The sequence below is a fragment of the Nematostella vectensis genome, chromosome 15 (genome assembly GCF_932526225.1).
Source record: "Nematostella vectensis chromosome 15, jaNemVect1.1, whole genome shotgun sequence".
In the NCBI taxonomy this organism is placed as follows: domain Eukaryota; kingdom Metazoa; phylum Cnidaria; class Anthozoa; order Actiniaria; family Edwardsiidae; genus Nematostella; species Nematostella vectensis.
The window spans coordinates 7,988,204-8,005,529 of record NC_064048.1 but is presented as its reverse complement, the minus strand read 5'-3'; the positions used below and the strand labels follow the sequence as shown (position 1 = coordinate 8,005,529).

The following is a 17,326-nucleotide window of genomic DNA, read 5'->3' as shown; positions in this document are numbered from 1 at the left end:
AGACATTTTACGTATTTCCAATACTTTTTAGTTCTAAATTTACAAGAATACATGTCCACCTTACATAACTTTAACTAGTATTTATACGTACGCTGGCGGCGAGGATTGTCACAAAAGCAGAGCATTAGCAATATGGTTTGATAATACAAAACACTAATAAAAATCGCCGCTTAATGTAATACTAACGCTTAATGTAAGAAAAATCGCCGCTTAATGTAATACTAACGCTTTATGTAAGAAAAATCGCCGCTTAGTGCAATACCATGAATTTGGATATAGAATTTGGATAGATTTCAAAAGAACAATTCGCACGATCAAACCAACAAGGGACCAATTTGCGATGCCATGCGCTGCAACCGCTGGTCAAATTGTTTGAATTGCAGGCTCACGTCAGGGAAGACCACCCTTAGAATTTGCATATCAAATAAAACGTTGTCGTTTTGGGGTCTGGTACCGAGAAAACTTCTTTTCAGGGACCTTCTCAACTAACTGAAGATTGTCACAGTAACTGTTTTCTTTTCTGGTTACAAGTTATAAAGTTTACGAAGCCCCTGGGGTACGCTCACCTAAAAATGAAAAGAATCATGCAGATTTTCCAAATAAGGAATATACTGGTTTCATTATATGGAAGTGACCGCGTTTGGCAAAAAAGATAATTTTGGGCTCAATTTTCTTGATATGAAAAAGAGGCGCGTGTTGTTTTATTTTTCGTTTTTTCTTCTTCAAATGACGTGTTTTGCTGTATGCCCCTTTGTCATTGGATAAAAAGACAAAAGGACCGCCTTATATGGAGATCTAAAACGTGGAATCGATAGAGCATGAAATTCTGCACGTTTCTCTCTTACAGCTAAAGTCAGTACAACGAACCGTTCGTCATGAAATTTATAACTTTTCGCGCATTCGAAATCCATCCACGATCACAGACCTTACCTTAGATCATGGAATTGATTCATAATATTTTAACGAAGAAGATTTTAACGGCCTGGGAGTGACAGATTCACAATCGGTAAACAACAATGGCCGTGGCATTATTTCTAGCAGAAAATGTCGGTATTTTGCGACCCAAAGACGAACTATAGTACAAAACTGGTGCCGCCATTGAGGAACAAGAAGCTACCCCATTCAACAGACCGAAGAATCATCAAATTAATGACTTTGAACTTTGTCTTTGTCTTTGCCAACAATTCGCGAATATTTGATTGAAAAAAGACTTGTTTCTCTTGCAGTTGGATATTGCAAAACAAATCACAGCAAATAATACTTTCTTGCAATCGTTGTGTTGTTGTGCTTTACTTGATTTATTCACAGATTCTGGCTAGTTTTTGATCAATTAGACGACTATGAATTGTAATGGACAGTTGAGGTTTGTTCAATCTATGAAATAAAGCGACTAAAATTAAAAAATGAAATGACCATGCAAGCCTTGCTATTATTGCCGCCATTTTGATGCTGTTTTGTGCAGGAACAATGCTGACATGAATATCTCAACCAGCTTGCTTAGACCTGAACAATATCTATTAAAATTACTTGGATATGCTTCCCTAAAGAGTTTATTCGGAATCTTTGAAGTTAATTTGGTGTTGTTTATCTGAAAACATGCATAAACTTGAAATAACGAATGACTAAAGCTGGAGTAAATTGCGCGAAATTCAAAAAAGTTTGTCTTTGACTGCTTATAAAAATCGTTGCAATACAATATTTACAAAACCAATACTTTAATCCGATCAAAAATTATGTGGGCAATATTTGTTCTTACAATGTCAGCCCATGAAATTCTAAGGAAAAAGAGAGAATCAATAAAAACTGAAGACCTGCTATCAGAGATCAACATTCTAAACATTTTGCTTCTGGGCCTGCAACAAATAATACACAACAAGTTACTGCCGATCAACCCCTCCAGCCCCTCCTCCATGTATCGTTAAATGCCCGAGAAACAGTATTTAATGACTTCCTTCCTTCTTGTGAAAATATTTATGCTCAACTCTTTCAAAAAATCAAGCTGGCCAAAAAACAGCATTTCCTGAGAGAATATTACATTATTACAGCAGGTGCATGAGAGAACCCAGGTGGAAATAGTTTGAGTGAAGAGAGGGGCCTGTATTGACATTGTAAATAAACAGCAGTCACTAAACAAACTTTAAGCAGCTTATTTAGGCAATTTCCCTAATTTTTGATAGAATTTCTGCTTTACATGGTGGAAGTACACACATTAGTAGTTTAAGTCCTGAAAGAGTTGATGTGGTATCATACTAGATTGGCCGCAGTACCATAAATTATTATCCGGCTGTGATTGTACGCGCGCTCTGATTGGCTAAAACCCGGGCGAGACTTCCCGTACAGATAGAGGGAGTTTTGGAAAATAAAAAATCACGCGATTTCATTTGAAAAAAGCAACCCAACAAACAAACTACTCGCCAGGCGACGAAATCTGGTACAAACAAGCTCCTCTCGGCAAAAACGGGATTGGAAAGTTCCTCTCACTTGCAGCTAAGAAAGCGTCCATTCAGCAAGGTGTAGGGTCAAAAATATGGAATCATTATGTGAGGAAAACAGGAATTTCAACGCTTCTGGATGCTGGAGTCCCGGAAAACTTTGTCGCGGGAACAAATCAACCGAGAGCTTGAAATCGTACAAAACGGCGGGCGAGAAGCATCAACAAGAAATGTCATTCACTTTGAGTAGATCAGCCGTAGAACGACCAAGCGCCACTACCACAGTAATTCCGACAAGTCAAAGTCAGTTGCATGTTCCTGGCTTTCTTCAACAAAACACAGCTTCAACCTCCACGGCGAATGCCGAAGTATCAGCGATTTTTCAGGAATTCGCCATGTCTCTGGATGCACTTTCAACATCTTCAACGCTCCAGTATATAACCAGAACAATCCAATGAAACGTCGCAGAATGATCATTGAGAGCGATGACGAGGACTACGACATTTTCTAAAGAATGTTGTCCTTTCTAGTCAAACACGTGCGAAAAAGCACGATTCGTAAGTTTTCCGAACTCTTGAGAGATTGAGCTATGAAGTTTCTTGCTTACTTTGTGAAAATTTTCTTGCTTGCTTTGTGAAATCCAAACATTGTAAGGGTGTCTGAAAGAAGTATATGCTCATTCTAGAGGCAAGAGAAGTTGAGAATGTTTTTTCAATAAAACCGAGCAGTTGTTTATGCATCGTTTGTGATGTTTAGTTCAATCTCAGCGGGGAATTCCTCGGCCCTAAACTAGATGCGCGCGCTGGTTCAGAGCACTTCCGCCGTAAACCGGAAAGTACATTTTAAACCCACCTTTCTCTCCTTTTCAGGCAAAAAGCCAGATAATAAAAACTTTATTAACTTCGTTAGCTCGGTTAATAAGTCTTTAATATAATATTTAATGGGATACAGAATTTCTGTTTAATACAAAAGGAAATATCTAAGAGACTGACAGTGCGATCGTTTTCAAATAAAGTAAATGACTTAAAGTTGCAATATGATAAACAAGCAGTAAGAATTTTCAAAGGTCGATAACTCACAAATAATTCGACGTTTGACCACAGGTAGCTCAGGCTCACGGCGAGTGTAGGTTTATTACAGAGTTTGTATGATCAAAAAATTCGTTGAAATAAATATTCAGATTTGAAAATAAAACAGTAGTTTGACGTTGCTGCTGCTCAATCCCGGCATTATTTGTACTTCTAAGCTGTTTTTTAGCAACTGCTAATTTTTCCCGTCGCCTTCTGTATATAAAATAGACAAGGTTGCAAACTCCGACAACCGCGAAATTCCAAAGTGCTCAACAAACCCACCGATCCTTTAGAAATCCAGACTCGCACGGCAAAATAAACCTCGCAGAATCATAGCACACATATTTATCTTTCCAACCATGCCTTTAAATCGTCTATCCGTCCTCGTTTTGCCGTTTGAGCGACGAGAATCTTTCTTTTGAATTTGAAAATATTCGTGATAGCGACGCTCGATGGGCCGTTCGTGGAAAAAAAAAGACAATACAGGCCATACCAAATTCTACCAGCCGAGGGTGCTTCGCATCAGTTTGACCTTGCCTTGTATCTCTGAGTCTTTTCCGACGTCCCTCCAAACCTAATTACCACCCCAACTTATAGAAAATGCTGAAATAAAATCTGTCTAATCTATCATTCATCCGTTTATTCATTTGTTTTTATTTATTTTTCTTTCCTTGTTTGCAATCAATTTTATCTATAAACGCAACGGTACCGGTACCGTATATCTTACAATAAGATAACATATTTATTTTTTTATCTCATTTTTTTGGTAAATCCCTAACGGCTTTTCGTCCGTCGCGCCGCTTGACAAGGCAAGGTCAAACTGATGCGAAGCACCCTACCCCGGCTGGTAGAACTCTAAAGCTTAGCTGAGTAGTTGTCTTCTCGAGAATACAACTATAGTTGCCTTAATTTTGATGGTGATTAGTTCCACATAGATCAGAAACGAATAAAAACGAGAAACTTATAACGCTGCTAACTCTATACTGGATTTTGAGATACGATAGTCAAGAGGAACTAAGAATAAAGTAGTTGATATCAGTATTTCTCTATGAAATTGAAGGCGATTATATATATAAACACATATTTACTTTAACTTACCGTAAAGCAGGAGCTTGGAGCAGTCCCCAGCTTTCCTTGGTGAATATCCGAGCTTGAATAAACCCACAGAATTATAAACGATGTCGCCATACTTGTCGATTCGAATAATTCCTTCTACTTCCTTTCAGTTTATCATGCCATTTTATTCTCAAACATTTGTCATTATTTGGTAAATCGAAAAAAAAACTTTTCCATTTGAGTTTTTGCAGCCAGGACCATGCTCGTAAAGTTGAAAAACTCTCGCTTATTTGCGAGCACTCTCGCATAAACATTCGGCCACTGAGAGCAATAAGAGCCTTCGAGTGATATCTAATACAAATAATACGCATGCGCAGCAGACTGGTCCCTTGTTAATCAAACCTAGGCCAAGTTGTCTTGAGGTCAAGGGGGATCCAACAAAATGGACACGTGACGTTACGTCATTAATGACGTCAACATAACTAGGAAAATCATATCTAAACTTAGGCGAAGTTGTCTTGAGGTCAAAGGGGGTCCAACAAAATGGACACGTGACGTGACGTCATTATAACTAGGAAAAAATCATATTTTGAGCTACGAGAGTTGTGACACGACCAAACTTAGGACAAGCTGTCTTGAGGTCAAAATCTGCCGAAAATATAATTACACAGCGCGGGTAGAATTAAAATGAAAAAAAAACAAAAACTCCGAACTGTTACTTGCTTGATTGTCATTGTGTGACTACATCCGTACAGGCGCACGGAGTTGATAGTTGATTGACAAGTTTTCAACCACACCCGCTATAGAATCTTTGCAAGAATCGTAGATTATTAGCTGTCTTCTCGCGCTAGAATCACGCCATTTAGTAAGCAGTGCCAGATAAAAAGTTTGACAGCTTCTTAGTCGATCGATCATGGTAATCTATTTCGCTATTTGCCCTAGTAAAGCCCTAGTATGAAGATCGGACTGGATCGGATCCGCGAGCAAATATTCGCCCTTATGGGATAATGATATAAGGCCTAACACCTTGGCTTGAAAAAGTAGTAGTTTCTATCACGAGATATGAGTATTTTCGTTTTAATGATGTTGTCGATTACGTTACACCTCACATGACTATTTATGCTCCCCCTTGACATCTACATGACATTCTCCAAGTGTGGTTGTCCGACGATGTTTCAATCATGAGATATGAGTATTTACGTTTCAATAAAGTCATCGCTGACGTCACACCTCACATGACTATTTATGCACCCCCTTGACACCTACATGACATTCTCCAAGTGTGGTTGTCCGACGATGTTTCTATCAAGAGATATGAGTATTTTCGTTTTGATGACGTCATAGATGACGTCACACCTCACATGACTATTTAAGCACCCCACCACAATATTATTGCACAATCTGGGAATTTGAAAAAAAAAATAGAGCCATGTTTACACCAAAATCCGGTAGCGAGAGATCTAAGATTAGTATGACCCAGTAGCAACGAAAGGGCATCCGTGTGACTATTGACGCCAGCGTGACAATGAGAAGCGTGACGGCAAGCGGCGTGACTCGTGACGTCAGCGTGACGGCGACAAGGATAAAAGGAAACAATGCCAGACGAAAACGAAAACCCCCAGAGAGGGAATGAGAAGTCCGGAGTCCTTTCAAGTGTCAAAGCCAGCGTTAGAGTGTAGAATTTCGCTGGAGAACCGGGACAACGCGAAAAGGCATGGCAGCTTTGAAAGGCACAGTTCGAACGAGCCGTCAGATGCATGGAAGTGAAGGACGAAGACAAACTAGACCTTCTGCTACTTGTGGCAGGCGAAGAGCTGCAAAAGAAACCCTACCGGAACTGCCCACGGACTACGATTCGCACATATTAAAACCCGACCAGCACTTCAAAGCTAGCAGAAACACCACGCTCGAACGGTACAAATTGTTCAGTATGGAATGGCCATCGGAGTTGTACTTCTCGGATTTCGAAGCCAAATGCCGACAGCGAGGACAGCACTGTGACTTCTCTATCACGCTGGATCAAGCCATTATAATGCTCACAATTGTCAAAACACAAAACGGCGAGTTACAAAACGAAATCATCCGCAAAGATGGCGACTTTAAGTCAGTGCGACGGATGGCAAAAGCATACGAAGTAGTGAAGGAAGGCAGTGCAATGATAGATACAGATGCCAACGGCCACAAGTAACAACAGGAAGGGAAGAGTCAGAGGTGAAAAGAATAAGCAGGCCAGGGCGTTACAGTGGAAGAAACAAAGGTCAGGGTCAAGCTGAAGGCCGGTTTCAAGGAAAACCGAGGTGTCCGAGGTGTGTGAATGAGGCACACCCTCGGGGTATATCATGCCAAGCAAACGGAAGACAGTGCCGGAAGTGCAGAGTTAGAATCACTTTGCAAGAGTCTGTAATGCCACCGCGAACCGCAGAAATTACCGACGGGTCTTACAATTGGAGTCAGATTATGAGAGCGAACTGTGCTATGTGGCCAAAGAAGAGGAAAGCTCCGAAGACGTCTATGCGTATCAGATAAAATCCAACAACTCGACCAGCCCCACTGTTGATCTCCTCATAAACGGAAGCAGCCTGAGCCTGCACATAGACACACAAGCAGATATAAACGGCCATCACATAGAGCATTACAAGATTATGAAAAACAGTCCACTAGAGCAAACCAGAGTGACCGTGATAGCATATTCAGGGGAAGTAAAAGGTCCAGCTCTACCATTACTGGGAAAGTTCAATGCCAAGCTGTCGAAAGGAGACAGAGAAGTGCTAGAAACAGTGTACGTCGTCAGAGGACAAGGAGACGTGGCGTTACTAAGCTGACAAGCTGCCGAGAAGATAAGCTTTATAGAATACCACTTAGCCGCGACAAACGTAGAGAGAGATACCATCGCTGACCTGGTCAAAGAATACAGCGACGTTTTTCAGGGCATCGGGAAGCTCAAAAGAGTAAAAGTCAGAATACACGTAGACCCAGAGGCGAAGGGGGTAGTCCAGAAGCAACATGGAATATCCATTCCACTTAAAGAGAAGTTTGATGAGTTGCTAAACAAATGGGAAGAAAAGGACATTATCGAGGATGTAGGAGATGAGCCGACTACCTGGTGCAGCAACGTGGTTATCACACCAAAGAAGGATGGGGAAAGCATCAGAGCCAGCCTGGACATGACGGGTGCAAACCAGCACAAAGAGAACAAGACGCGCCATTCCTACACTCAGGGAGCTGGAGACGAGGCTGAACGGTGCAAAACACTTCTCGCACTTGGATACATGCAGCTAGAGCTGGCAGAGGAAAGCAGGAAGCTGAATGACCACCTTCTACACGCCAAGAGGGCTCAAGCGATTTAACCCTATTCAGACCGGGCTTTTTTAGGCTTCCACTGACCTGGGGGGGGGGCTCTTTCGGCCCCCCATCCGTGACTTTTGAACCATTGGAGCTATTATGACCAAATTTTCAGAGAATCATTATATGACAAAGAGGGACAAAATGATGTAATGTGTTGCCATAGCAACACAATATGACGTCATTATGACGTCATTATGACTGAGCAATCTCAGCTCAAAGAGGCCATGTCAAGAGGCTATTTCATGACTTATGAAACGAAAACACTGGGCGCTGCCTACAACCCTGTGTTCACGGAGCTGGCGGTGGTCGGAGGACTGGTAGTAAGAGGAGCTAGAATAGTCGTGCCCAGGATCCTCCGAGCGAAAGTGGTTCGGATAGCCCATGAAGGCCACCAAGGTATAACCAGGACCAAGGAGTACTTACACTCGAGGCTATGGTCCCCAGGCATAGACAGAATGGTAGAAGCGTACATCCAACATTGCCATCCGTGCCAGGTGGTCACTGTATCACAAGAGAGAGAGCTGCTCCTTATGTCTCGCATACCATCGGAGGCCTGTCAAGAGGTGGCAATAGACTTTTTTGGGGTCCTATACACACAGGTGAATACGTGCTGGTGGCGGTATGTAAGCAGTCAAGGTGGGCAGAGATGGAGTTTGTAACAGGCACTAGTGCCAGAGCAGTAGTCCCGAGGCTGGACATAATGTTTGCATCCCTGGGGATTTCGGTTACGGTGGGAAGCGATAATGGACAACCGTTCAACGGTGTAGAGTTCAGGGACTTTAGCAAATACCTAGGCTTCACCCACCAGATCAAAACGCCACTCAACCCGCAGGCTAACGGCGAGGCGGAACAGTTCATGAGAATAGTGAAGAAGCTTTACCAGATCTCCAGACTTACCGGAAGCAGCTTCAAACAGGAAGTGTAACGTTTTCTGCGGGCATACAGAGCAACACACCACTGCACCACCAAGATGGCACCGGCGGACATCATGTTCCCGAACCGCAAGTTCCGCACAAGACTGCAGATGGGGAGAGCACCACGAGAGCTAGACTTCGACCTCTACCAGAGAGACCTATCAGAGAAGATAAAGATGAAAAAGCACGCAAACAAGAAACGACAGGTGAAGACATCGGATATACAAGTAGGAGACTCGGTCCTGACCCGCCGGGAGGTGAAGAACAAGGGAACGCCGGCCTATGAGAGGCAGCCGCTACTTGTTTAGTTCAGAAGGGGTTCGCATGTCGTGGCACAGAGAGAAGACGGCAGTAGTGTTACATGCAGCACGGCGTACTTTAAGAGAGACTCCTATAGATCAGAAGAAGATGCCACTCAGTGGTCCGCGGAAAGTTCTAGGGAGAACAATGAAATGGGAAATGAATCTGGAAACATCAAGAATCGATACGCGGAGTCGACCGCCTCGGTGCGAGATAGCGTGGAAGCGCCTACTGACAACATACAAGGCCCTTAATCAGTAGAAGCTTCCAGCCCAGACGGGAAAGAGCTGAGGAGGAGCCTCAGACACCGTAAAGACCCTGAAAGAGAAGTATCCAGATCACGAGCTCGGACGGAACTAACAAGGACTTAGAGTAACTGGAAAGGCTCCAGCATAGGGGGATTGTAGTATCGTCGCGGCTTACCTGTGGCGAGCGCGGTGCATTATGGGTTTTGTGTAAGGCCACGATGGCGGCCATTGCGTTGATGTTTTTAAACATCAGTTAAAACTATTCATTAAACAAAAGTTTACTAATATATGAGTTCCTTGCTCTTTCAAGTGTTGAGCAGCGATCACATTTAGTTTCTTTTGGGAGATAAATTTTGTTAAAATGCCATCAAGGCATCAGCACACAAGAAGGTGACGAGCAATAGGTTAGATTGAGGCCTAAGCGCATTCTCTCTGTAAACGTGGTGATTGAAAATTTGACATTAAAGCTAAACAAACACAATACTTTATTTTTACCAATAAATAGGAAAAGAATTGCATGTACAATTATTTCTCCTTTCTATAACCTAATGGTAATTTCTGTCTAATAATAATTTTCCACGCTGCATACAATGTTTTTGTACCTACTCTACTTGCCCGACGGTGAATCGTCCAAATAATAGGGAAATTAAAGTATTTCCAGGTTGTCTTATTCCAAAAAAATCGCTCAGTCAGTTTTGACGTCCAATTGCACGTGTGTTTGGGTATGTTCTCCCCGCTGCATATGGTGCATATCTATTGGCTCACCTAGCGTGCCTTGACGTCTGTTCTGCATTCCATTCTTATCGCTCTACCTTGCACATTGGTCGCAACAGGTTTATGCCTAAACAGAATCTGTCTGAACTCAGGAATCCTCCAGGCGTACACAACGATGTTAATGCAAGAGTTGGAAGATTGGAGAAAAGAGAGAGCCATGTTTACAGTATAATTATAAAGCGGGAAATCTAAGATAAGTATGGCCCAGTAAAAACGAAAGGGCATCCATGTAACTAGTGACGCCAGCGTGACAATGAGAAGCGTGACGGCAAGCTTCTTATCACGCAATCTTTCACGGGCTCCGTGTCCGTTGATATGACTCGCCCTGGATCTGATCATGATGACGGTGTAGGCAGCAGACATTATCAAAAGAGGCAAGAAGACGTAGACAACGACAAAGGTAATTGAGATATCGATAACTGGGGCAGGAAAGCACACTATTGTCACTGTACTAATACCGGCGAGAAGCCAAGGAGTCCCGATCAGGAGACCGTAAAATGTCTTACCCGTTGCGCGATGATAGAACGGAAAGGCGACTGCAACAAGACGCTCCACCGATACAGCGGCAAGAAAATTGACCGATAAAAAAATTGAGAAGACAGCAAAACTAGGAAAAACGAAAATACAAAAGGCGTCATGAATACGCCATGAGGGTAGCGCTCCCAGAGAACAAATAGCGTGAAACAAGCAGTAGATACCGACAAGGAGATCGGCGATGCACAGATTGACGAGTAGGTAGTTTGATCTTCGCCTTCGGAGACTTTTCGTTTTGAGGAAGATGACAAGACTGATGGTGTTCCCGAAGATCGCCCAAAGCCCAAGTACCGTATTGCACGCAATAGATGCCTTCGTTTGACCATCGTTTTTATCTGTGTTCCCCTGAGTTATAGTTATTCTGCTTGTATTCATTTTTGAATAAGTGTTTTTATCCCGAGCAAGTTGTTTATCTTCATAAAATTGGCTTTATGCGAGCAACATCGAGCGCCGTGCTTGTTTGCTGAAGTGATGTAATCGACACATTGATTTGAATTTTACCGGCCACGTTTGAGTGACATTTTATTATCTAATAATTAAAAATCGACCAAGGTAATTGTATTACACATTAATACCGTCACCGGCAAAGATGGGGACGAGAAACCGCCACCCACATCTGCAAATGACTTACAACAGAGAAATAACCAGAAATGAAGGCAGGCTAATGGGGAGGCGAAGGGAAAATGCTTTCTGGATGGCCACTTGGCACGTTTGCATCGTTCGTTATCCCTGATGAGAAAGCCGCACCCCGAGTTCACAAGGGTTCCGATAGTGGCCAAACCACGCCTCTTGTGAAAATGATATATCCGGATATTCCCCGCTGTAGCCATCAACCTGTCAACCTTATCTAGTGAAAACTATCACCAAACCTTACTCGAGAAAAATCCCATTATCCCGTGGGACAATGTTTTTTTTTTCGGGAATGTTCTTTGTCTTATCGTTTTATGAGCTATGCTTCGCTCACTGCAGGCGAAACTAAGTCATTTGAAATGAGTTCGAGATTAAATACAACTCAAAACACTAACAGACGTACCGAATTTGTATCTAATTAGAGGCTTAAAATTGAGTAAAGTAATTGAAAAACATATTGCATGCTTAAAGACCCCGTCTTTCCTAATATGAAAAGCATTAAGGGTCATTCGCCACATCAAGCGAATGCAAAAAAAGTGAAACCATTTGTCAAAATCTTTGGCGGCTTTATTAACATTCTTGTACAGTTTCAGACTTCTGACAACATAAAGTTTTTAAAATTCACCAAGAAATACATTGTCAGTGATGTCAACGTTTTCTATTAAAAAAAGCATTCACTATGTTAAGTATGCGAGTTCAGGGCTTTATTAGCTTGGGACTATATTCAATAACTCGCAGAGTTAATGGTAATAAAGTTGTATATAATTGGAAGCTAAAATTGCGCTTTCATTTCGGATCTCCAAATGCAAAAGAGTAATGTTATTAAAAATACCATCTGAGCACTCTAAAGTGCGCGTCTTTCTAAATGAGAAAAGCTTAAAATGGGCAAAAACAACTAACACGCCACTCAAACCAAGGGAACACGGCAGACTGTGTTCTATTTGAACACGCGATTGATATTACGAAAATAAACCACTTTGTTGTGCAACACCTCATGTGTGTTTGTTTTGTAAGGGGGGATATCATTTTCGCTGTTAGGGGTGTTGGGCTCGCATTATGAAGTGGATTCTGATGTCAACCACCTATTCAATATTCTATGTTCGTTCCAGGTTCGTTCCATTTCTTTCTTACTTGCAGGTACTCTCGCCTCCATTTGAGCCAAAACTGGTTGGCGAGTAACTGCGCTCTTTTCTACCAGCGACGAGAGTAGAGATCCGCTGGGAGGAACTGTCTGGGTGGAGGGGCTAAAGAGCGTGTCTTCATTGTGAGAAGCGTGGAAGGGGATAACGGCATTGGATCATCCGCGTCTGACGGAATGGCTGCTATTGGCTGCGTTCTTCAGCTTTAAATTACCTCCAACAAAGATCGTTCCCCTGTCGCATCGCAGCAACGATACTGGTCCGCGTATGGCTACGAAGCGCCTCAGCGCTGGTCTCCAGCACCTCGATGTGAATTGCGTGGCTACTTAGCTAGGCATATTAGGATCAAGGCCCATCGCTTCGAATGCGCAGCGCCTGCTCCTCTCGTTTTACGTGTCACGACAGACCACGGACCAAACACGTCAAAAGCCACGTACGAAAATGGTGGAGATATTTCTACCCTATCTGCTGGAAGATCTGCCATGGTTTTCCCCTTTACTTTTTACACGCGACGTATTCACTGAGTTCCCTTGCCACAAGACAATGCCCTTCCTGTATCCAATATCCGGCCATTCGGATCGCGCCATGCGTCAGCTGAGGACCTTGATGTTGTACGGCCTCGTGGTAATTACGCACGACTAGCCGTGACACGTGCTCGTTGTTGGGCAGTAGCACGGGGTGCTTCTCTCAGTATGAAAATTCTGATCGTCACAGCCGCCCACCAACGCGATGCAGACCGTCGGCGTCGACAAACGGGTCCAGGTTGTAGAAATGTGCCCCCTTGAGCCTTTTATTCTTCTGGAAGCTACACTCACGCGCTGTCAATGAGCGGTCATTCTGGTGCAGAGTCTTGGCGATCTCTTCTCTTGTCATCTCCACTTCGAACGCCTTTGCTTGAGTTGCCTTTGTTATGACGTTTGTGGCTTGATTCAGCTCTTCTAGTGTTGGTTTTCTTGGAAGCTTTCTTGGCACTGTAGAGAGTTTATCTGCTTCCGTCGAACCGGTTCTTCTTTGTTTGAAATCTCTGACATTCACGATAAGATTTGCTATTGCTCTCTGTAGAGCCTTGAGGCTTGAGAAGCGCTCGAACCTGTAGCACTCGAGGGCTGCTGCTATTGGGCTCTGGCTGACTGTCGTCTTTGCAGAGACGACGGGTTTCCTCACGTTAGGATCGTCCGGACTTAGCGTTGGGATCCCTGCACTTAGCTTCACGCAGAAATGCGGGACCATTGATCCACATCGACCTTTTAAGGGCGTTTGCTCGTAGACCACGTGTAGCCTGGTCAGCGGGATTCTTTGCACTCTCGACGTAGCGCCAGTGACTCGGGTGCGACAGGTTCTAATTGATCTGAACTCGCGACGTACGTATGGAACCTTCTGTATTCGTTGGTTACATATCCAAGAACTACCTTTGAGTCGGTGTAGTAATATTCATCTGTTTTTTTTTTCGGTTTCAAGTCACAAAACAGCGGCAAAAACAAGATGTAAATACCAAAGCGCTGGGGTAGGGTGAGTAAAAACGCTTACGCGCAGTGGTGGGGTTGTAGTTACTAAAAATAGCCAGGATGGGAATCAACATGGCGCGCGGGTAATACCAAAGTGTCCTCTCTTATCTTATGCTCTATTGATACAAACAGTTAAAAAAATATTGTCTTTAACCAAGGGCAAATCGATTTATTTGATACACTGGTACAAAATAAAAAAAAACATAAAAAAACACATCCGTTCCGAAAAGTATGTATGTGTAGGTGTGTAGGGGAGGGGGAGGGGCTATGGCTGTCAATAAAACATGGTATGCCCCAATCTTTCGCCGCCCCTGTCTCACACATTCCGCAATTTTGAATTTTTATCGACCACAGTTAACCCAGTATGTAGTATTTATTTTGTAAACGCGAGTCCGTTACCCTGGGTACCAGAGGCTCCGAGCTTCGCGGCAACAACAATCGCAAATTGTCCTTATTCCACCCGCGACTATTCGTTGCGTTGCTGACCAGCTGAGCTGGGGTAAAAACGTTTTTTACCACTGGTGACAACCACTGGTGACAACCACTGGTGACAACCACTCGTGACAAACACTCGCGACAACCACTCATGACAACCACTCGTGACAACCACTCGTGACAACCACTCATGACAACCAGTGGTGACAACCACTGGTGACAACCACTGGTGACAACCACTCATGACAAACAATCGCGACAACCACTCATGACAACCACTCGTGACAACCACTCGTGACAACCACTCTTGGCAAAACCACTGGTAACAACCACTCATGACAACCACTCATGACAACCACTCGTGACAACCACTCGTAACAACCACTCGTGACAACCACTCATGACAACCACTCGTGACAATCACCCGTGACAACCACTCGTGACAACCACTCATGACAACAACTCGTGACAACCACTCATGACAACAACTCGTGACAACCACTCATGACAACAACTCGTGACAACCACTCATGACAACCACTCGTGACAACCACTCATGACAACCACTCGTGACAACCACTCATGACAACAACTCGTGACAACCACTCATGACAACAACTCGTGACAACCACTCGTGACAACCACTCGTGACAAAACCACTCGTGACAACCACTCGTGACAAAACCACTCGTGACAACCACTCATGACAACAACTCGTGACAACCACTTGTGACAACCACTCGTGACAACCACTCGTGACAACCACTCGTGACAACCACTCATGACAACAACTCGTGACAACCACTCGTGACAACCACTCGTGACAACCACTCATGACAACAACTCGTGACAACCACTCGTGACAACCACTCGTGACAACCACTCGTGACAACCACTCGTGACAAAACCACTGGTGACATCCACTCGTGACAAAACCACTCGTGACAACCACTCATGACAACCACTCGTGACGACCACTCATGATAACCACCCGTGACAACCACTTGTGACAAAACCACTCATGACAACCACTCATGACAACCACCCGTGACAACCACTCATGATAACCAACCGTGACAACCACTCGTGACAAAACCACTCATGACAACAACTAGTGACAACCACTCGTCACAACCACTCGTGACAACCACTCATGACAACAACTCGCACCAACCACTTGTGACAAACACTTGTGACAAAACCACTGGTGACATCCACTCGTGACAACCACTCGTGACAACCACTCGTGACAACCACTCGTGACAACCACTCGTGACAACCTTACATGACAACAACTTGTGACAACCACTCGTGACAACCACTCGTGACAACCTTTCATGACAACAACTTGTGACAACCACTCGTGACAACCACTCGTGACAACCACTCATGACAACAACTCCTGACAACCACTTGTGACAACCACTCGTGACAAAACCACTCGTGACAACCACTCATGACAACAACTCGTGACAACCACTCGTGACAACCACTCGTGACAACCACTCGTGACAACCACTCATGACAACAACTCGTGACAACCACTCGTGACAACCACTCATGATAACCACTCGTGACAACCACTCGTGACAAAACCACTGGTGACAACCACTCGTGACAACCATTCGTGACAACCACTCATGACAACAACTCGTGACAACCACTCGTAATAACCACTCGTGACAACCACTCGTGACAACCACTCGTGACAACCACTCTTGGCAAAACCACTGGTGACAACCACTCGTGACAACCACTGGTGACAACCACTCGTGACAACCACTCGTGACAACCACTCATGACAACCACTCGTGACAAAACCACTGGTGACAACCACTCGTGACAACCACTCGTGACAACCACTCATGACAACCACTCGTGACAACCACTCGTGACAACCACTCGTGCCAACCACTCGCGACAACCACTCATGACAACAACTCGTGACAACCACTTGTGACAACCACCCGTGACAAAACCACTGGTGACATCCACTCGTGACAAAACCACTCGTGACAACCACTCATGACAACCACTCGTGACGACCACTCATGATAACCACCCGTGACAACCTTTTGTGACAAAACCACTCATGACAACCACTCATGACAACCACCCGTGACAACCACTCATGATAACCAACCGTGACAACCACTCGTGACAAAACCACTCATGACAACAACTAGTGACAACCACTCGTCACAACCACTCGTGACAACCACTCATGACAACAACTCGCACCAACCACTTGTGACAAACACTTGTGACAAAACCACTGGTGACATCCACTCGTGACAACCACTCGTGACAACCACTCGTGACAACCTTACATGACAACAACTTGTGACAACCACTCGTGACAACCACTCGTGACAACCTTTCATGACAACAACTTGTGACAACCACTCGTGACAACCACTCGTGACAACCACTCATGACAACAACTCCTGACAACCACTTGTGACAACCACTCGTGACAAAACCACTCGTGACAACCACTCATGACAACAACTCGTGACAACCACTCGTGACAACCACTCGTGACAACCACTCGTGACAACCACTCATGACAACAACTCGTGACAACCACTCGTGACAACAACTCATGATAACCACTCGTGACAACCACTCGTGACAAAACCACTGGTGACAACCACTCGTGACAACCATTCGTGACAACCACTCATGACAACAACTCGTGACAACCACTCGTAATAACCACTCGTGACAACCACTCGTGACAACCACTCGTGACAACCACTCTTGGCAAAACCACTGGTGACAACCACTCGTGACAACCACTCGTGACGACCACTCATGATAACCACCCGTGACAACCACTTGTGACAAAACCACTCATGACAACCACTCATGACAACCACCCGTGACAACCACTCATGATAACCAACCGTGACAACCACTCGTGACAAAACCACTCATGACA

The 17,326-nt window shown here is 44.1% G+C and overlaps 2 protein-coding genes across 4 annotated transcripts in view; one reads left to right on the top strand and one right to left on the bottom strand.

Annotated features, from left to right (window-relative positions):
• The window catches only part of LOC5510020 (D(1A) dopamine receptor), a 46,621-nt gene extending 36,775 nt beyond the window's left edge, over nt 1-9,846 (top strand). For all 3 annotated transcript variants that reach the window (XM_048722805.1, XM_048722804.1, XM_048722806.1), the window contains exon 3: nt 9,634-9,846. The gene's annotated coding sequence lies outside the window, so the exon portion shown is untranslated. The remainder of the gene's footprint in view (nt 1-9,633) is intronic.
• A 3-nt stretch (nt 9,847-9,849) lies between these two features.
• Nucleotides 9,850-11,244, bottom strand: LOC116616887 (substance-K receptor-like). The gene has a single exon (XM_032379029.2). It carries the CDS (start codon nt 11,046-11,048, stop codon nt 10,131-10,133), a length of 918 nt encoding a protein of 305 aa, XP_032234920.2. The 5' UTR covers nt 11,049-11,244; the 3' UTR covers nt 9,850-10,130.
• Nucleotides 11,245-17,326: the final 6,082 nt, after the last annotated feature.

What these genes read in the sequence shown, in the direction of transcription:
- LOC116616887 (XM_032379029.2), bottom strand. Translation starts at nt 11,048, where the DNA reads ATGAATACAAGCAGAATAACTATAACTCAGGGGAACACAGATAAAAAC.